The sequence below is a fragment of the Mercenaria mercenaria genome, chromosome 13 (genome assembly GCF_021730395.1).
Source record: "Mercenaria mercenaria strain notata chromosome 13, MADL_Memer_1, whole genome shotgun sequence".
Lineage (NCBI taxonomy): Eukaryota > Metazoa > Mollusca > Bivalvia > Venerida > Veneridae > Mercenaria > Mercenaria mercenaria.
The window spans coordinates 45,336,531-45,353,989 of NC_069373.1; the positions used below are offsets into that span (position 1 = coordinate 45,336,531).

At 36.3% G+C, this 17,459-nt stretch overlaps 1 protein-coding gene across 1 annotated transcript; it reads left to right on the plus strand.

Moving 5' to 3' along the window:
- Window positions 1-102: 102 nt before the first annotated feature.
- LOC123528475 (uncharacterized) lies at window positions 103-13,164 on the plus strand. The gene is made up of 3 exons (XM_045308217.2): window positions 103-978; window positions 10,022-10,112; window positions 10,724-13,164. Exons 1-3 carry the CDS (start codon window positions 707-709, stop codon window positions 12,629-12,631), a joined length of 2,271 nt encoding a protein of 756 aa, XP_045164152.2. The 5' UTR covers window positions 103-706; the 3' UTR covers window positions 12,632-13,164.
- The last annotated feature ends 4,295 nt before the right edge of the window (window positions 13,165-17,459 follow it).

Genomic DNA, 17,459 nt, shown 5'->3' on the forward strand with positions numbered 1-17,459 from the left:
GAGTGTATATTACACTTTGCGAAGTGTATGTACAACTCCGATCTAGTTCAGATTTGATCTTCTGGCATGACGAAACACTTGCCACTAAGTGTTGTCGGAAGCTACATTTCCGCTGGTTGTCTCACACGCTCGCGCTCCTTTGGCGTTGGGATAATCGCATTTAGCCTTGAAATGTGTGTTTGTGTGGTTCTTATGACAACTTAAAAAAGTATTTTAAGGTCTTTTCGTGCATGTTGTTTGTGAAGATGTTGAAATACAGAAGTGGTTACAATGGTTCTTAAAACCACAAAAAAGAGGTCGGACTATTTATTAGTTGTCAAGAAAACCTGAGAATAATAGCTGCTATGATCATTGTGTCTCGACATTGTTAATACTAGGTCGATTTAAAATGTAAGTTTTGCAATCAAAATTTTCGTCAACTTGTATCGTCAGTTCAAAGTGGTGTGCAAAATTGATACTTCAATTAAAAAATTGAAATTATTTGTTGGCAAGTTGAATAAAAATTCACGTAATATACATTTGTATTCGATATAAAGCGAATATTGACGCAATAACTATGGGAATATTCCTTTAAAAGAAAGTGTATTGAAACTTCATGTGCAAACAAATATTTAGTGCATAAAAAAACTTATTTGAACCAACTACAAAACCAACCGTAACTTGAAATAGCTATGTGAAAACTAACAGCAACTAGAAAATATTACCTATGACAACTGACATACCGGAAGCAGGTGATACTTCTTCCTCTGACTACAGTAGTTACGACATGACTACAGGAGCATGGGAAAGTACACCTGAAGACATAACAACAGCATCAAAAATGACAGCGGCGAGTACAACCGGTTCTCCCGAAGCAGCTGAAGATGACGATTTTATATATCTTGCAATGGCTGCCATCGGTGGAACCGTAGTTCTAATTATAGTTCTTGTTATAATCGCTTTCATCGTAAAGTCCAGGCGTACAAGGAGACACAATTTGTAAGTTTTTGTTGTATCTATAATATTTTATAATAACAAATGTTCTTGTATTTTAATGCTCGGTCTGTTTTTTATTGTGTGTGTGCGGGGGAGAGGGGGGGGGGGGGGGGGGGGGGTGTAAACACACATATGCCGTACAACTACGTAATATTGCATCAAAAATTCGTGTCAACTTAAATAATCGTCCTATAACAAAAATAAATTTAGGACTTTGGACGTCGGTGAAAACTTTGTCCATATTCAAAAAATATGTAATTCGTATTTCCCACTCTAAAATTTAAGCTTGTTGAAAATAGGCCCTGGTCCTTATTCAGTTTGTATCAGAGTTAAAAGTCTAGAACTTAGATAGTTTCTTGATAATAGAATTCCCCTGCAGCCGGTAAGAGGGGTGTGATGGGTGCTGCAAATTCCATTACCCTCACGAACAGTTCCAGTCAAACCGAGTCAGCTATTATTTTTGCTTGGTTGTGTTCTATACTAGAATCTTCACACGATTTTACTAGACTATTAGACTGAATACAGTCATATAGATTTTATTAGACTGAATACAATCATATAGATTTATTAGACTGAATTAGACTGAATACAGTCATATAGATTCTATTAGACTGAATACAGTCATATAGATTTATTAGACTGAATACAGTCATGTAGATTCTATTAGACCGAATACAGTCATATAGATTTTATTAGACCGAATACAGTCATATAGATTTATAAGACTGAATACAGTCATATAGATTTATTAGACCGAATACAGTCATATAGATTTTATTAGACTGAATACAGTCATATAGATTTATTAGACCGAATACAGTCATATAGATTTTATTAGACTGAATACAGTCAAATACTTAAACGCCATGACTTTGTCACAACATAATTTTACAAGGCAGTCTGTCTAGAAGACTGATTCAGACGAAATTTCATTTTTAATTCAACTATGTGAGAGCAAAAGAAAAGTTAGCGTTAACTTTAAAATTCGAATTCAGACAATCTTGATCCAATAGCCTATCTATTCTGAAGATTTTCTCAGAATAAATGGATGCAGGATATAGACTGGCTCTATTAACTTATTTGAAAATATAAACGGAAGTATAACTGGAAAGAAGTCATAGCCAAAAGAGCTTGTCTGGGTCTAAGTCTAGATTTCTGACTAAGTGTGTTGATTCAATGCAGTGTTGTTTTCTAGGTAAAACAAAACAACAACAAAACGCTAGATAATCTCTATATTTTTAAAAATTAATATGATACTTTCCTTCCATTGTGAATATCTTTGTTTTCCAGTCGGTGATAACATTTACAAAATGTGACCGTAAAATATGTTTCTATCGAACACTTATCAAATGACTTGCCGATCAATATTTTTTTTTTATTCACATTATATCAATAGGGAAATTTCATTATTTTTTATTCTAACTCGACCAGCAAATAACCTACATGTACATGTAGAGCAAAATCTATCTCGGGTTATTCTGCAATATACCACTCGAGTGCAATGACGTCATCCGATCCAGGTGCGTAGCGCGGTCGTAAAAAGTAGTTACCATTTTTTTCTAACACTGTTGATACTAGTATGTCGAGTTAGAATGAAAATAATAAGTTCCAAAGTGTGATTTATCATAGAATAACCCGAGTTTTTCGTTCTTAAGCGAAACAATATGTCACTCAGGCCTACGGCCTTCGTGATATATTCTTACGCATAAGAACTCAACACTTGGGTTATTCTACGATAAACCACGTTTGGGAACTTATTATTTCTTAACTACAAGTTGTGACTTTCCCCCATCAAAATTCAGTGTTGAACTATAGACCGGTGAATATCACAAACTATCGACCGGCGATTAATATAAGGAGTTATATAATAATACCATATATTTGCTGAAGGTAAAAATTCCCGTTGATCAGATATTGAATTTATGACAACGGTTGACGAACAGTTTTGTTTATTTGTAACCGGGTTCATTTTCAATCAATTCGACATTGAACCATGTCCGTCATTTTGTATACAAAGGCAGAAGAAAGTATTGTTTCACTGGTTATATATTGTTTTCATATTGAAATACTCTTTTATTATATACCACATTTATATAGCACTCTTTTCATATAAAAATACGTTCAAAAGTGCTTTACATAAAAAACATTTATATAATGTTCAATAAAAAAATGGGAATTGAACTATTATAGAAGAAATTAAAATTACATTACGGTAATAAGATACCAAGCATTTTAAATTGGAAGGTAGGCAGATCAAAACATGAAACAAAAATACAATATCATAAAACATTAACTGACCTATCAAAGACACAGGTCAGAGCAGAATAGAACAGAAGATATCTTACATTTTGAACAGACGGAATTAAACGGTATGATGTCTGCGAAATGCATCACAGCATGCAAACCGTCCCGGATGATTGGGTCAATCCCCACCCAAACGGTCCGGAGAACATCCATGATACATCCCACAGAAAAAAAAAACACCGCCAACATTATTCTGTCACACTGGAGTTCTTAATTAAAGTAATTAATTGGCCGGCAAAGTACCTACATTATAAATCAGGTAATCAGTGAGATGTTAGTTGCCAAAGAATTGTATGAAATAATGCGTCTTTAGCGCTTTTTTGAAACTTTGCACGGTCTTGCACTCTCTTATGCCAGATGGGAGGGCATTCCATAACCTCGCAGCAGCTGTCTGAAAGCTCCTGTCACCAAATCGTATTGTTCGAAATTTGGGCACCACTAGTTTTAATGCATTATTCTGCGATCTCAGATTTCTGGATGGTGTATATATTTCTAGCATGTTCGCTACATAAGCTGGTGATTGATCTTTGAGTGCCTTATATGTATGTGTTATAATTTTGTATTTTACCCTACATTGCACAGGAAGCCAATGGAGTTCACGCAGAACCGGCGTTATATGGTCGTATCTGGATGTTCTGGTTACGATTCTAGCTGCCGTGTTTTGGACATATTGCAGTTTGTTCATTGACCGTTTTGGAATTCCATATAGAAGAGAGTTGCAATAATCCAAACGTGATGTAACAAGAGAGTTGATTAGAGATTTGGCTGCGTTTGCGGTTATATATTGTCTGATGTGACTAATTTGCCGCAACTGTGCATAGGAATTCCTACACACACTATTCACATGTTGCTCCATACTCTATATGATGTCGCAAGATTTAACAGTTAAAGGAACTGCATTTGTGTAATATTTTGGAGAACCGTAGATATTACACGTCGTCCGTATTGCCCGGTAACAGAAAATCTGTCTATATATTTAGTTCCGACCATAATCCGGTAAAAACTACATATTGATAGGTGGATCAGTTTAGTTTATTATCAACAGACTAATCTTAATTTGCGTTTATAGCATAAATTTACGTGCAAAAAGTGATATTTGCACCAGTTTTTCAGTGGTACGTACATATCTTGTGAAATTAAGACAGCCGACTTGCAATCATGTGCTCACTTATCTTGCACGATTTTTAGTACAGTTATATCTTTGGAAAGATCCGTTGGATATGGTGGCTGAGTTTTGCCAAAGTCTTTAAGTTGGGCACGCCATTTTGTGATTTCCTTTTTTCGTTGAGTAGTCACTTTTGCGTCAAAAAATGTACAGGCTTCTATAATAAATTTGTGCATGAGCTAGAATGTTAAAAATATATATGGTCTGTTTGTTGTAAGCTTGTAATAAGTACCCGTATTGTACAGAACAGTGTTAAAAACCCTGATATGCTAAAACTTCACCAAGAAGAGTGTTACACATTGAGATGAAATTTGTATTAAAACTTTTGACATGTTAAATCATTTCAAATATATAATGTCTTAAAATCTGCTTGAAATCTGCGGGTCTCTTTTATCATATTCAAATATCAGAAAAAGAAGCACATGGACATATACATTTTATTTCACCATCTTTTAGATAATGCGTTCATTCACGACTGCGAGAAAATCAATAAAAATCTACGTTGCAGAATAATTTCTATTCGCGAAAATGTTAATCAGAATTGTAATTTTCCCATAGACTCCAGTTTTGAAAACTTGTGCGAGGTCAATAATTTTTCAAATCCGTCCAACAAAAAATCAAGCAGACGATCCTATCTCGTTTATTCATTTATCTAAGAATATTTGGAAGTTTTGAAAAATCGGGGTTTAATCAAGTTCTACATTATAGAAAATGTTTGGATACGAGCATGCAGAACTACCTTGACCTTTATCATGCTGGACACGATTAATTCTGCTTTTGCGACCAATGTAGATCTTGATCAGCCTGCATATTCGTGCAGTCTGATCAAGATCTGCACTGTTCGCCATTCAGTCAGTATCATTTTGGTAAGCACCTCTTTTGACAGTCATTGGTACTGTCCAGATTGAAAGATGTAAAAGATTATTATAGAAATTTGGCAAGGTAAAGATTAAAATTAATTGATAAACAAGAGTTGTCCGTAAGACAGCCAATGCTCGGCTATTCAAATTGTTGTCCCAGAAGCAGGAATATTACCCTAAACGTTATAATATCTATAGAGATTCAATCCAGAATCTGCATAAGTTTTGGAGGTAGTAACTTGCATGCAAAACTTTAACCAGGAGTTCTAAGTTCAAAAGGGGACATAATTTGGCAAAATACATGTCAGAGTTATGGGACTTGATGCTATCACATGGTTCTATGACCTCGAAGACAAATGTGAAGTTTCAATTCAATATCTGCATTTGGTTTGGAGATAGTAACCTGCACGCAAAACTTTACCCAGTATTTTCTAAGTCCAAAAGAGGGCATAATTTGCTAAAATACATGTCAGAGTTTAGAGACTTGGTCCAGTGAGGTTGTGAGGTTGGTAATTCACCAAGAAAAAGAAAAAATAAGTTTCAAAACTATGTGCCTTTTTAGTAATAGCTGTAAGTGCTTGCACGCAAAACTTATACCAGGATTATCTAAGTCCAGAAGGGGACATAATTTTGCCAAAACGCATGTCAATTTGTTAAAATTATGGGACTTGAAGCTGTCACCTAGTTTTGTAACACCGAAGACACATAGGAAGTTTCAGTTTCTATCTGCATTAGTTTTGGACATAGTGACTTGCATGCAAATCTTTAACCAGAATTTCTATGTCCAAAAGAGGGCATAATTTGGCCAAAATACATGTCAGAGTTATGGGACTTCACCAAGTGAGGTTGGAAGTTGACCTAGAAAAAAAAATTTATTTATTTTATTTGGTTGGATTTAACGTCGCACCGACACATGATAGGTCATATGGCGACTTTCCAGCTTTTAATGGTGGGGGAAGACCTCAGGTGCCCCTCCGTGCATTAATTCATCACGAGCGGGCACCTGGGTAGAACCACCGACCTTCCGTAAGCCAACTGGATGGCTTCCTCACATGAAGAATTCAACGCCCCGAGTGAGGCTCGAACCCACATCGATGAGGGGCAAGTGATTTGAAGTCAGCGACCTTAACCACTCGGCCACGGAGAAAAAGAAAACAATAAATGTCAAAGCTATGTGCCTTTAGGAAATGGGTGTAAGTACTTGCACGCAAAACTTAAACAGAAGTTTCTAAGTCCAAAAGGGTGCGTAATTTTGCCAAAACGCATGTCAGAGTTATGAGACTTAAAGCACCGCAGACACATAGGAAGTTTCAATTCCATTTCTGCATTAGTCTTGGAGATAAACCAGTTGCATGCAAAACTTTAACCAGAATTTTCTATGTCAAAATGGGGACATAATTTGGCCAAAATACATGTCAGAGTTATAGGACTTGACCAAGTGATGTTGGAAGTTGACAGAAAAAAAAAAGTTTCGAATCTATATGCCTTCAAGTAATAGCTATAAGTGCATGCACGCAAAACTTTAACCAGGATTTTCTAAGTCCAAAAGGGGACATTATTTTGCCAAAACCAATGTCAAGGTTATGGGACTTGAAGCTATAACCTAGTTTTATAACCCTGAAGACACAGGTGAAGTTTTAATCCCATATCTCTATCAGTTTTGGAGATAGTAAATTGCATGTAAAACTTTAGCCAGAATTTTCTATGTCCAAAAGGGGGCATAATTTGGCCAAAATACATATCAGGGTTATGTGACTTGATCCATTGAGCTTGGTAAACAATTGACATGGAAAAAGAAAAAAGAAAGTTTCAAGGCTATATGCATTTAAACGGTAGCCATAATGTACTTACTATAAGGTGTGACGCAGACGACAGGGTGAGTAGAATAGCCAGACTATTCTTCGAAAAGTCGAGCTAAAAAGATGCTAACAATAATATTATTTGATCTTATTGAAAATAATCTTTGATATTAAGAAGTGTTACAGGAAGGAACTTGTCAGGAAATGTATAAGTGTTGTCGGTCCAGTATGTTGTACAGTCATGACTACTTATTACGCAAAGATAAATTTTGACAACAATATAAATAAAGAAAGACTGCTGCATGTATTTACTATTGTACTGTTCGCGGATTTCCTGTCAAAGGGCGTGTCGTGTCTATATGATGCATGTCACAAAATATACACTACAATCAACCTTTAGCCTGCTCTGCCTATGCAACCAGTGCAGACCAAAATCAGATCATGGTCATGGTGATCATGGTCGGCACTGTTCGCTACTAGTATTCAGTCAGTAAATTTCAGAGAAAACCCCTTCGAATGATAAATGGTATTGCCCAAATTGAATGCTGGACCAGTCCATATTAGAAATTTAGCAGGGTAAACGTTAAGTAATATACCATTTTCTCTGGAGTGGACTTAAAATTGCGATTAATTATATATAAATTCGGTCAAAAACACGGCTTTTATTTTACAAGTAAATACGAGCAGGCAGAAAAAAATCCATATTGATCTTCATTTAATATGCATAACCCGACACCGTACTCTGGCACAAACTACACTCCGTTCTATCTTTTATAACATCGATAACATAGAAGATTTCGTTCGATAAGGCCTAACTAAACTAAAGGAACCAGCGTAATGGCTGCCAGATATTTGAACACTATTACTTGGCATGGCAACAGAGGTCTAAATTAAAGCTAGTTTCTGTTTAAATTTCATTGTGGATGTATTTGTGACATTTTGGTAGGAAAAATGGGAGAGAAGGTTGTATTTGGTGAAGTGAATCTCAATTGTAGTATGAATAGTACTTCCAGGTCACAGCAGTGTGATTTTGATGTCAGTTTACAGTAAGCAAATGTGACCAGAGAAATCTCTCTTAAAAGATACATGACCCATACTTTTCTCTTCATTTTATATCAGTTTTATCATAACTCTTTAAAATGAGGTAAGGATTTGTTCTCTGAAATGGGTATAGCTATGTTTGGTAGCTCTTTAAAAAATGTCAGTTTTATATAGAATATATAGGGAAAACTATTTAACTGGTTGTGACCATAACAAAACAACAAACAAACTGGTGTAGGTATATAATAAAAGGACCATGTGGTGCGACCCGATCGGAATACAGCATCCCAGATCAAGCAACTACTATAATAACCCTATTATATTGGGAGGAGTGCCCGTAAGTGGAGTCTGATTTATGTTTGATAGACCCCGTATCGTTGAGGAAAATGTTAAATAATCTTTTCTAATTTATTTTCATTTTTTCTGCAAAGAAAAAAATACGTAATCATGATACCATCTGCATTCCAAGTGATCGAAACGACGGAACTTGAAAATGCATACAGAAAAAAATAATCTTGACTTAATTCGGCCAACGTTGTTTTTTTTTAAATCGTAAATAATGAGATGATACATCGTCTTACACGAAACATATTCATCCAGTAATGTTATTCGTCGATTGTTGAAATAAAATAGGTAATCTTTTTTTTTTCAAATTGAGAGCATTAACTCATTTGGTTATATATTTAGTCAAATTAAATAAATTTGATAAAAGAAGTAAATATCTTAACTATAAAGTTATAGCATCATATGAAGGATGACCAATTTAATTGCACTTAATAACACTTGAAGTGTATGACCCGTATGACACGGCTATTGGTTAGCCTCTTGATTCAAGTATCAATTTGGTAACATTAGGTCATACTGATACATTTCTTCGTGTCTCAGTGTATTTAAAGCATTTTGAAACTTGATCCACGGTCCAAGGTTAATACCAAGAGTTTGAAGATCAGTCTCAAAACTCGAGCATTTGATTGGCTGTTTCTGTGCGCACATTTCTGAAATTGACCAATGGCATATTTTTTTTTTTTTTTTTTTTTTTTTTGTTTTTTTTGTCATAACAGATATAACAGCGGATACTGATAATGATTAGTCCGGTAGGGGGCGCCTAGCCTTCAAGTGTTTTCATTTATCTAAAGTAGCAGATGTTCAAAAACTTACTAACTACTCGTCATTCAATTTCTGCCTTACCGGCCACCTGTATTAAGCAACTACCTACCTTAAGCAGACAGTCAATATTGGTAATTTCTACTTGACTTAGCCAGCCGCCTACCTTACGGTAGTAGACCGTAACCGGCAATGTCCGTTTGATAACGTATTGTCCGTATTCACCGTTAGTGATCTCGGCATTTCTCGGCTGATACGTAGGCATGTGTTAGCTTGAGCCATGGTAACGACCGAGGATTACCGAAGTAGAAGTCGGAAAATGACGTAACCGCACGAAAACTGCCGAATGTCATAACGGATCCATTACTTAAGCAGACCCTTTGCTGGCTTCTTATGACTGTAGATAAAATTTACCTTACTTTTGAAAACTTTGGATTGGTAGCATATATTTCTATCATGAGTAAGTCTAGTCGCCCTTGACAGATTACAAAAGAATGAGACAATTTCGCCAAGACCCACAAGCTTGCTAACCTCCACTACCATTTAATGTCTCACTGGCCGCTGTACCTATACAGAACGGAAATGCTCTTTCTTCAAGTGTAAACTAGTACACATGTGTATAAAACAGGCGTATCCACGTGTGCAAAATATAAGCGTTACAGATATTTTAAACTTTCATAATATATGCCAACATTTTGCCCTCGCCATCCGAGTAAACTACAATTTATATTTAAGCTTTATGTATAAGTAATTGTGTTGCTTTTGGTTTTCAGGCGGGTATATACGGAACGTCGTGAAAGACCACTAACTGTAAGTTTAGACCTAATTGACAGGGAGGAGCACGTACCGGAAGCTGTAAATGGGGTAAGACATTTCAAATACATTGGCTGTAGTTAATACTACAATTATAGCCTGTAGGTCAAAGATCAAAATTCTGAGAATATTTCTGTAAGTCGTGTGTAAGACCTACTATTTCACGGTCATTACTCAGCTAATCTCATTGCATGAGATAGGATGTCATGCGCACGAATTCTCTCACTTATCATGTCTACCTACCAAAGAAAATATGTTCTAAGTTGTGTGCAAGACTTCAGTTACGTTATTCGCACGAATGTTTTGGTATAATAGATGTAAGGCTCTTTAAATACTTTCTACTGATTTATTTTTGTAGTTTTAAGTTCAAGATTTGATGTGACGTTATATCGATATTTTAAAATTATAAACGGCATTATTATATATTCGAAGTTTAAACTGAATTATAATTTTTCACTACTCAGTACTGGAAAATAAAACTGATCTTTCAAAAAAAAGGTGTCTGTCACGTGAGCAACTAAAGTTGAAGCGAATTGTAACTGAATGAATATTAGATGAACTGTAACTGCTTTCTTTGGTCTCTTGTGATATTCAGTACTTTATATCAGTTTAGACATCAAATTGATAAAATTAATAAAAGTTCGTTTACTTTTACCATTCAGGTGCAAAACGCCATTTACAGCCAAGACACAATACTTCCTATTGCTGTATTTGAAAGCCAGGTACAAGATCAGACTTCCGGTCAACATCCTAGACCCGTTCAGTTAGTGGGAACCAATGGCGCAAAAAAGGGTGAATTATGTGATGTACAGGGCGTTAACAGTTCCGCACAGCAAAATGAAACCGTTGCTCTTGCCTCTACCCAAAATGAAACTATTGCCTCCACAGCTGTTGTTTATGAAAATACCAAGTTCTCAAAGCAGGGTCTGCTGACCGCCAGCGATAAGCCAAAGCAATTAAGTATGCCAAATTTAAATGATGAAACCAAATTTTCGCTTCAGAGGCGACACAATTCCCAAAAACATGCTAAAACAGTGTCCATTAACAGTGATTACGAAACTGCTTTTCCTGTTTTCCCTGTTTTGAACAACAAAGGCAAAGCTGAGATTGAAAACGTTGATAAATGTGACGGAAATGTCGGAACTGACAGAACTGAACTTCCGAATGATTCAAATAAGTGTTCAACAAACGAAGAACATAAAGATGTGGTAGAGATATATTCTGTGAAAGAAGACACAAATATCTCTAAAACAAGACATGAAAAAATAAAACCGAAAGTTAAACCGAAACCAAATGTTAAAAGACTTGGTAATATCTCCAGCAACGTGTTAAGCGCTGAAGTGCAAACGAAAGACGAACCGCACGATTATGAAAATTCTTTAGCAAAGATAAAAAGGACGAAATTTAAGGAAGCAAAGTTATTGAAGACAGTACCACCTCCGTGCAATACAAATACTTATGTGAATGTACCGGAGAGCAAGTCAAATGTTTCTACTTCAAAAAATTCGTCAAGGAGACAATCGAGTGAGTATGTTAATGTACCTGAAAAACGATCGACTAATTCTGCTTTGGAGCATTCGGTGCAGAGACAGTCAAGTGGATACGAGAATGTGCCCGACAAACTCTCGATTAATCTGATTCCTGAGGAACCCTTAAAAAGACAGTCAAGTAGTGAATATGAGGATGCCGGATGTGTTTCTAGACTTCAAAAACTTGACAAATGCATTACTTCTTTGGCTGAGATTAACTTTAAGGAAGAAAATGAAAAACATAAGAAACAAGAAGATTCTAAACATAGCGAGCCAAAGCTCAAGGAATTAGGAACAAGACCTAAATATAGTGTTTTAAAATCTCAATTACCAGTGCCAAAAGCTAAGCAATATGGGTCAGAATATAAACCAGTTAAGTTAAAAATGAGATTCAGTGAGTCAAAAGCGAAGTTGGGCGTGCCTAAACCAGATTATGCAAATTCTGCGGAAAGAGGACGGTCACTTTCTGAAAATCCTGACAGAAAAGCCGTCGACTATGAAAATGAAGACATGTTTAATGCATTGAAATCATCATTAAAGAAGCAAGGTAAACGCGGATTTAGCACATCTTCACTGGAAACTTGCAGGCAAGATAAGATGCGGAGAACAGGTCAAATGAACACGCCAGAAGCAACTGCTCCCAATGCTTGTAAAATAACGGATGACGATCCATACCTAATGATGGATGCTGGGAACAATGGTGAGGATCTATATTTACGGATGGATTCACAAAATGATGACATATACATGCCAATGGTCACTCCTAAAGACGATGACGAGTATATGTCGATGGAAAACAATTATTCTTATCCGAGACCAGCGAGAGGCAAAAAGTTACTCTCTGATAGTTCTAATAAGGATGAAGACGTACGGTTTGCTAGATGTTATCAGACATGTCCAAAACCTTGTGGTGGGGTGCGCAGTGCAGCATATGACAACTTCTCCGAGCAGCCAACAAGATACGCAAATTTCTTCAGGTCTCGAAGCACAGATAATGTTTATTCTTACGTAGGCTCAAAACCATTTATTAGGTACTCGTGAAGAATAAGACACACCGAAGCACAGATAATGTTTATTCTTACGTAGGCTTAAAACCATTTATTAGGTACTCGTGAAGAATAAGACACATCGAAGCACAGATAATGTTTATTCTTACGTAGGCTCAAAACCATTTATTAGGTACTCGTGAAGAATAAGACACACCGAAGCACAGATAATGTTTATTCTTACGTAGGCTTAAAACCATTTATTAGGTACTCGTGAAGAATAAGACACATCGAAGCACAGCTAATGTTTATTCTTACGTAGGCTCAAAACCATTTATCAGGTACTCGTGAAGAATAAGGCACATTGAGTACATCAGTTCTTTTTAACACAAGTCTGAATACTAAAGAAAGACTTAATATTATAATTGAGCGAAGAAGGCTGCGTATTATATGCTGTTGTTGGTAATGTTGTTGTTGTATTATAATGATTATATGAATAAGACTAATTTTATATCAGATTCGTTAAAGGCATGATAAGGTTTTGTTTGACTTTAAAAGTTGTCGGATTAAATGAAATATACAAAATGATTTTTATTTGCATTTACACAATTTATCAATGATGTAAGCTTTTGCATCGCTTAACAACGATAAGGCCTAAAAAAATTCTTTGTTTCCGGTAACATGCACAAAAAATGAGGGTAGGTACGTCGGATTTTTTATGGGGGTGGGGGTGGGGGTTTATTAAGTGAGACTTTTCGGAAATTATTTCTATGTCAAAAATGAATACAAATAAGGGGGTTATGCCTTTAAAGCATCAGTAAGTCTATTTCTAACATCACTGAGCATGTTTAAAGCATAAAAAAGAAGTTATGCATCTTTTTGTTAAAAAGTTGAGAAAAAGTATTCTCCTAGGCCATAAAAACATTAAGGGTCACGCCAAGTCGGGATACCGGAAACAAACATTCCTTTTACGCCTAACCCCAAAGTTGCAAAATATGCCCGTTTGCACTGCATTAATCAAAACCCTAAGCGTCGTGCCGAACCAACATAAAACTGTATAATCACAGTATTCCCATGTATGCCTTCATTCATCATTAAGAAAAGTGCAGAAAACATACAAAAAGTAGGGGCCATAACTTTGCTTAGAAGACTGATTCTCCCATGTCTGACCAGTTCAATATCTCAATTCACATTGAAAAGAAATGCTGAAAGTCTGCGTTATTATGCAATATTGTTAGACTAAGGGCCATTACTCCGTAAAGCGTTATTTGGTTGAGGACCAGAACATAATAAAAAACTTGTTCTTACAAACAATTAATGTAACAGTTTACAGACATATATTCCCGACATGTACGTAGTACATTGTCGTAGAGATACAAAGTTCAGTAAACAACAACATAGTATCTGCATGCATCCATGAATCAGCTAAAAATCAGAATGAAAGTAAAACACGGAAAATATACGAAGGTTAAGTTTAAAGAGAGAATGTCATTTTCACAGTCAATATTTAAGATTTAGTGAAACGTCATTTTACAGTCAATATTCAAAAACACACAAACAAATGTTTAGTGAAACGTCATTTTACACCTGCACGAAAACATGCGGATAACCTTGTAGCTCTAGCTTCCTTTTTTCAACTCAGTGGTGAACTATTCCTATGCGATGTCCCTATTTATGCCCCCGAAGGGAAGCATATTAGTTTTTAACTGTACGTCCGTTTGTTCGTTCGTTCGTCACAACGTTAACGTTTTGCATGAAGGCACTTTACTCGCGAACCACTGCACCCAGGACATTCAAACTTCACATGCTGATAGTACTTATTGAGTACACGACTCCTACTGACTTTGGTGTCACCAGGTCAAAGGTCAAGGTCACCAGGTCAAAGGTCAAGGCGCTGCGGGGGCATTTGTCACCATTAGTGACAGCTCTTGTTTTAACTTGAATTTGTCCATATCGTTTTCTGTCAGAAATGTAGCGTGTACTTTACTAACGAGTGCAAATCCTGTATTCAGCTCCCGCCAGGGACGTAAAGGTAGTCATTCCGAAATGACGTAATAATGGCGTCTCGACTTTCCATGCGTCAAAGATTTCACAGTTTCAAACGAGTTTTCAGTTTTATTTTTTACTTGGAATATTGTTTTGCTATTCGGATATTCGTACAAACATAATGAAAAATGTAAATGACAAATGAACGTCTGAATGTAAAATTAAATAAAAAACGACATGTAAATATTTCAGTTACAGACATAACAGTAAATAAACTCTGTAAAAAGATCCTTTGGAAGCAAAGAATGCAAACAAGAAGAATAATATAGCCCACTCGGTTTGATTGAGTCTGTTCATGAGAGGTAGTGAAATGTGCAACACCTCTCACGCCCCCTAGCACCGGCTTAAACGGACTCTAGTACACATATGTTGAATGAACTCCATGATCCCAAAGGAGCAGAAAATATAACAACACTGACACGTATTTTAGAGCTGCAGACCTAGACATTTCAGAAATATTTGCAAAATGAATTTCGTGTTATAAATGTTGATTCTACGGAAGCGTGAAAGGGCCATCAGACGCTATTACGTTTTAATGCGCTACAGCCGCAGAAAGCTAGGATATAGATGCGGAAGTCCAACTCCACTCAGAGAAAGCGCCAGAATGTCTGTATATTTTGAAAACGATAATTGGGATCATGTATGAAAATCACAATTTAAAATTCCGAGAGAAAGAATGCTGTAATATTTACGTGTTTAACATATTTTTATATAATTTTATGTATGTATGACCGATGTTTAATTATTATGGTCGTTTACTAAAAATATCTTTTATATTGGCTTTATGTTTTAAAACTAAGCGGGGGTTGAATCGTCAGGCTGTTTGTATACTGTCACTAGTTCCAGAGAGTATTAAACATGTCATGATGTGGCAATTAATGACGAATCCGGTTGATGGTCCTTAAGTTTACAGTCGACAAAACAAAAGGCTAGAATAATAATTATCTTTATTGCTAATGAATTTTATCAACAATTTAAGGGGACCATGATGGCCGTAGACCACTCACCTGAGATTCTCTCAGATCTGTATAAAAATAACTAGCAGGCGTAGTAGCCAGAGTACTGTCACGGTCAGAACTAGTGACATAATGTTTCTGATCCTAAATGGCCCAGATTCGAAACTGGTTACATTACATAGAAACGAGCATTCCATCGTAAAATAATACGTAAATCAGGTAGAATTTGTGATCTATAGAGTGCTACTGAGCTTTTCTATGATTTGCCCTTAAAGTGGCATATAGTTTTATTCTACTGCAGATGCCCTAGTTTAAAACTTGGTAGAAAATGTGGCATGTAGAAAGTTAAAGTTCTGGCAATCCTACCGAGTTACCTGCTTCTCTATCCGAGATGTGTTCATTATACTGACTGGGTTTCATGTACATGAAGTAGAGAGCGTAACATCTGAAGCGCTGTTTTTTTCTGGGATTTAGCTAGTGAGCTAGTTTTTTTTTTACCCCAGTAGACCAGAATAATAGAAACATACCTGACCGCATAACCCAGGCATAAATTCGAGCTTCCTTAGTTTAAAGGTTTTCTTTATAATTTGATATATTGGTCTAGATTTACACAGCAGTTGACCCAGCTTCGAATGTAATGTATAATACATAAAGGCAGATATACCACGTTTCATGTAGATCAGGTAGAAAAATTGTTGCCTCAAGTGTGTGAAAAATATTGCCAAGTGTGTTAAAAACATTTTTGTTTTGGCCTAGAGACATTTTTTCACTCAAAATGAGCCGATTTCAACTCGTTAGAGATTTTATCGAGGCAGACATTCTACTTACACATGCCCAAATTACGTAAAAAAGTCATATTACCTAGTATTGCCATCTTGCGGGATTTTACGCAGCAAGAAAAACTGCCATACTTGATGTTTCCAACGTAGACCTAGTGTTTAATAGCGTTTGTGTGTTCAGGTTTAACGTCTTTTTTTTCTCAGTCATATAAAAGACGGTGTCTACTTAGCAGTGAGCACAATGCCGAACTTTATAGTTCTGCCTCACTGGAATATCATGCCGTAGACACGCGACATGATATCCCACCCAGTCACATTATACGGACACCGGGCTGACCAATCGTAGCAGTAGATTAAGATTTAAAAAAACAAAACATTTTTCTTGTAGGGGGTGGGGGAGGGGAGTTTATGGGAGGGGATGTTATGTAGATTAATGCACGTCGTCTCATAACCACCTGCCTATATTCCAAGTTAAAAGTAAGTCAGTACCTTTTAATATTTTTCAAATTATGCTCTGGACACGAGATATGATGGGCAGAATTGACCTTGACCTTTGGCCTACCACACTGGTTCATGCACGTTGTACATCGTCTCATCACCACCTACCTACATCCTAAGTTTCAAGTCAATATCTTGAATGGTTAATAAGTTATGTTACGATCACTAAATACGAGACACTAAATATGAAGGACAGATTTGACCCCTGAGCTCAAATTGTGACCTTGACTTTTGGCCTACAAACCCATTTCATGTGCTCTGCATATCGTCTCATCACCACCTACCTACATACGAAGTTTGAAGTCAATATCTGCTTGGTTATTAAGTTATGCTCTGGACACAAAATACGGCCAATATTGACCTTATAGCTCAATTTGTGACCTTGACCTACAGAGCCGGTTCAAACACACTGCTCATCCCATCTACCTATAGGCCAAGTTTAAAGTCAATACCTGTAATGGTTATAAAGTCATTATGCTCGGGGGACGAATTTTTTACGGATGGACAGGCAGACACACGCGCCACCAACTGATATGTCGCATCTTTCCAAAATGGGCGTACAAAAACATATTCCATACATAAACTGAGACATAAGGAAGAAAAA

Excerpts from the sequence above, each read along its gene's own strand:
- LOC123528475 (XM_045308217.2), top strand. The coding sequence starts at position 707 with ATGACAACTGACATACCGGAAGCAGGTGATACTTCTTCCTCTGACTAC. Across the intron at positions 979-10,021 it reads CGTACAAGGAGACACAATTT|GCGGGTATATACGGAACGTC; the intron begins GTAAGTTTTTGT and ends TTTGGTTTTCAG. Across the intron at positions 10,113-10,723 it reads TACCGGAAGCTGTAAATGGG|GTGCAAAACGCCATTTACAG; the intron begins GTAAGACATTTC and ends TTTACCATTCAG.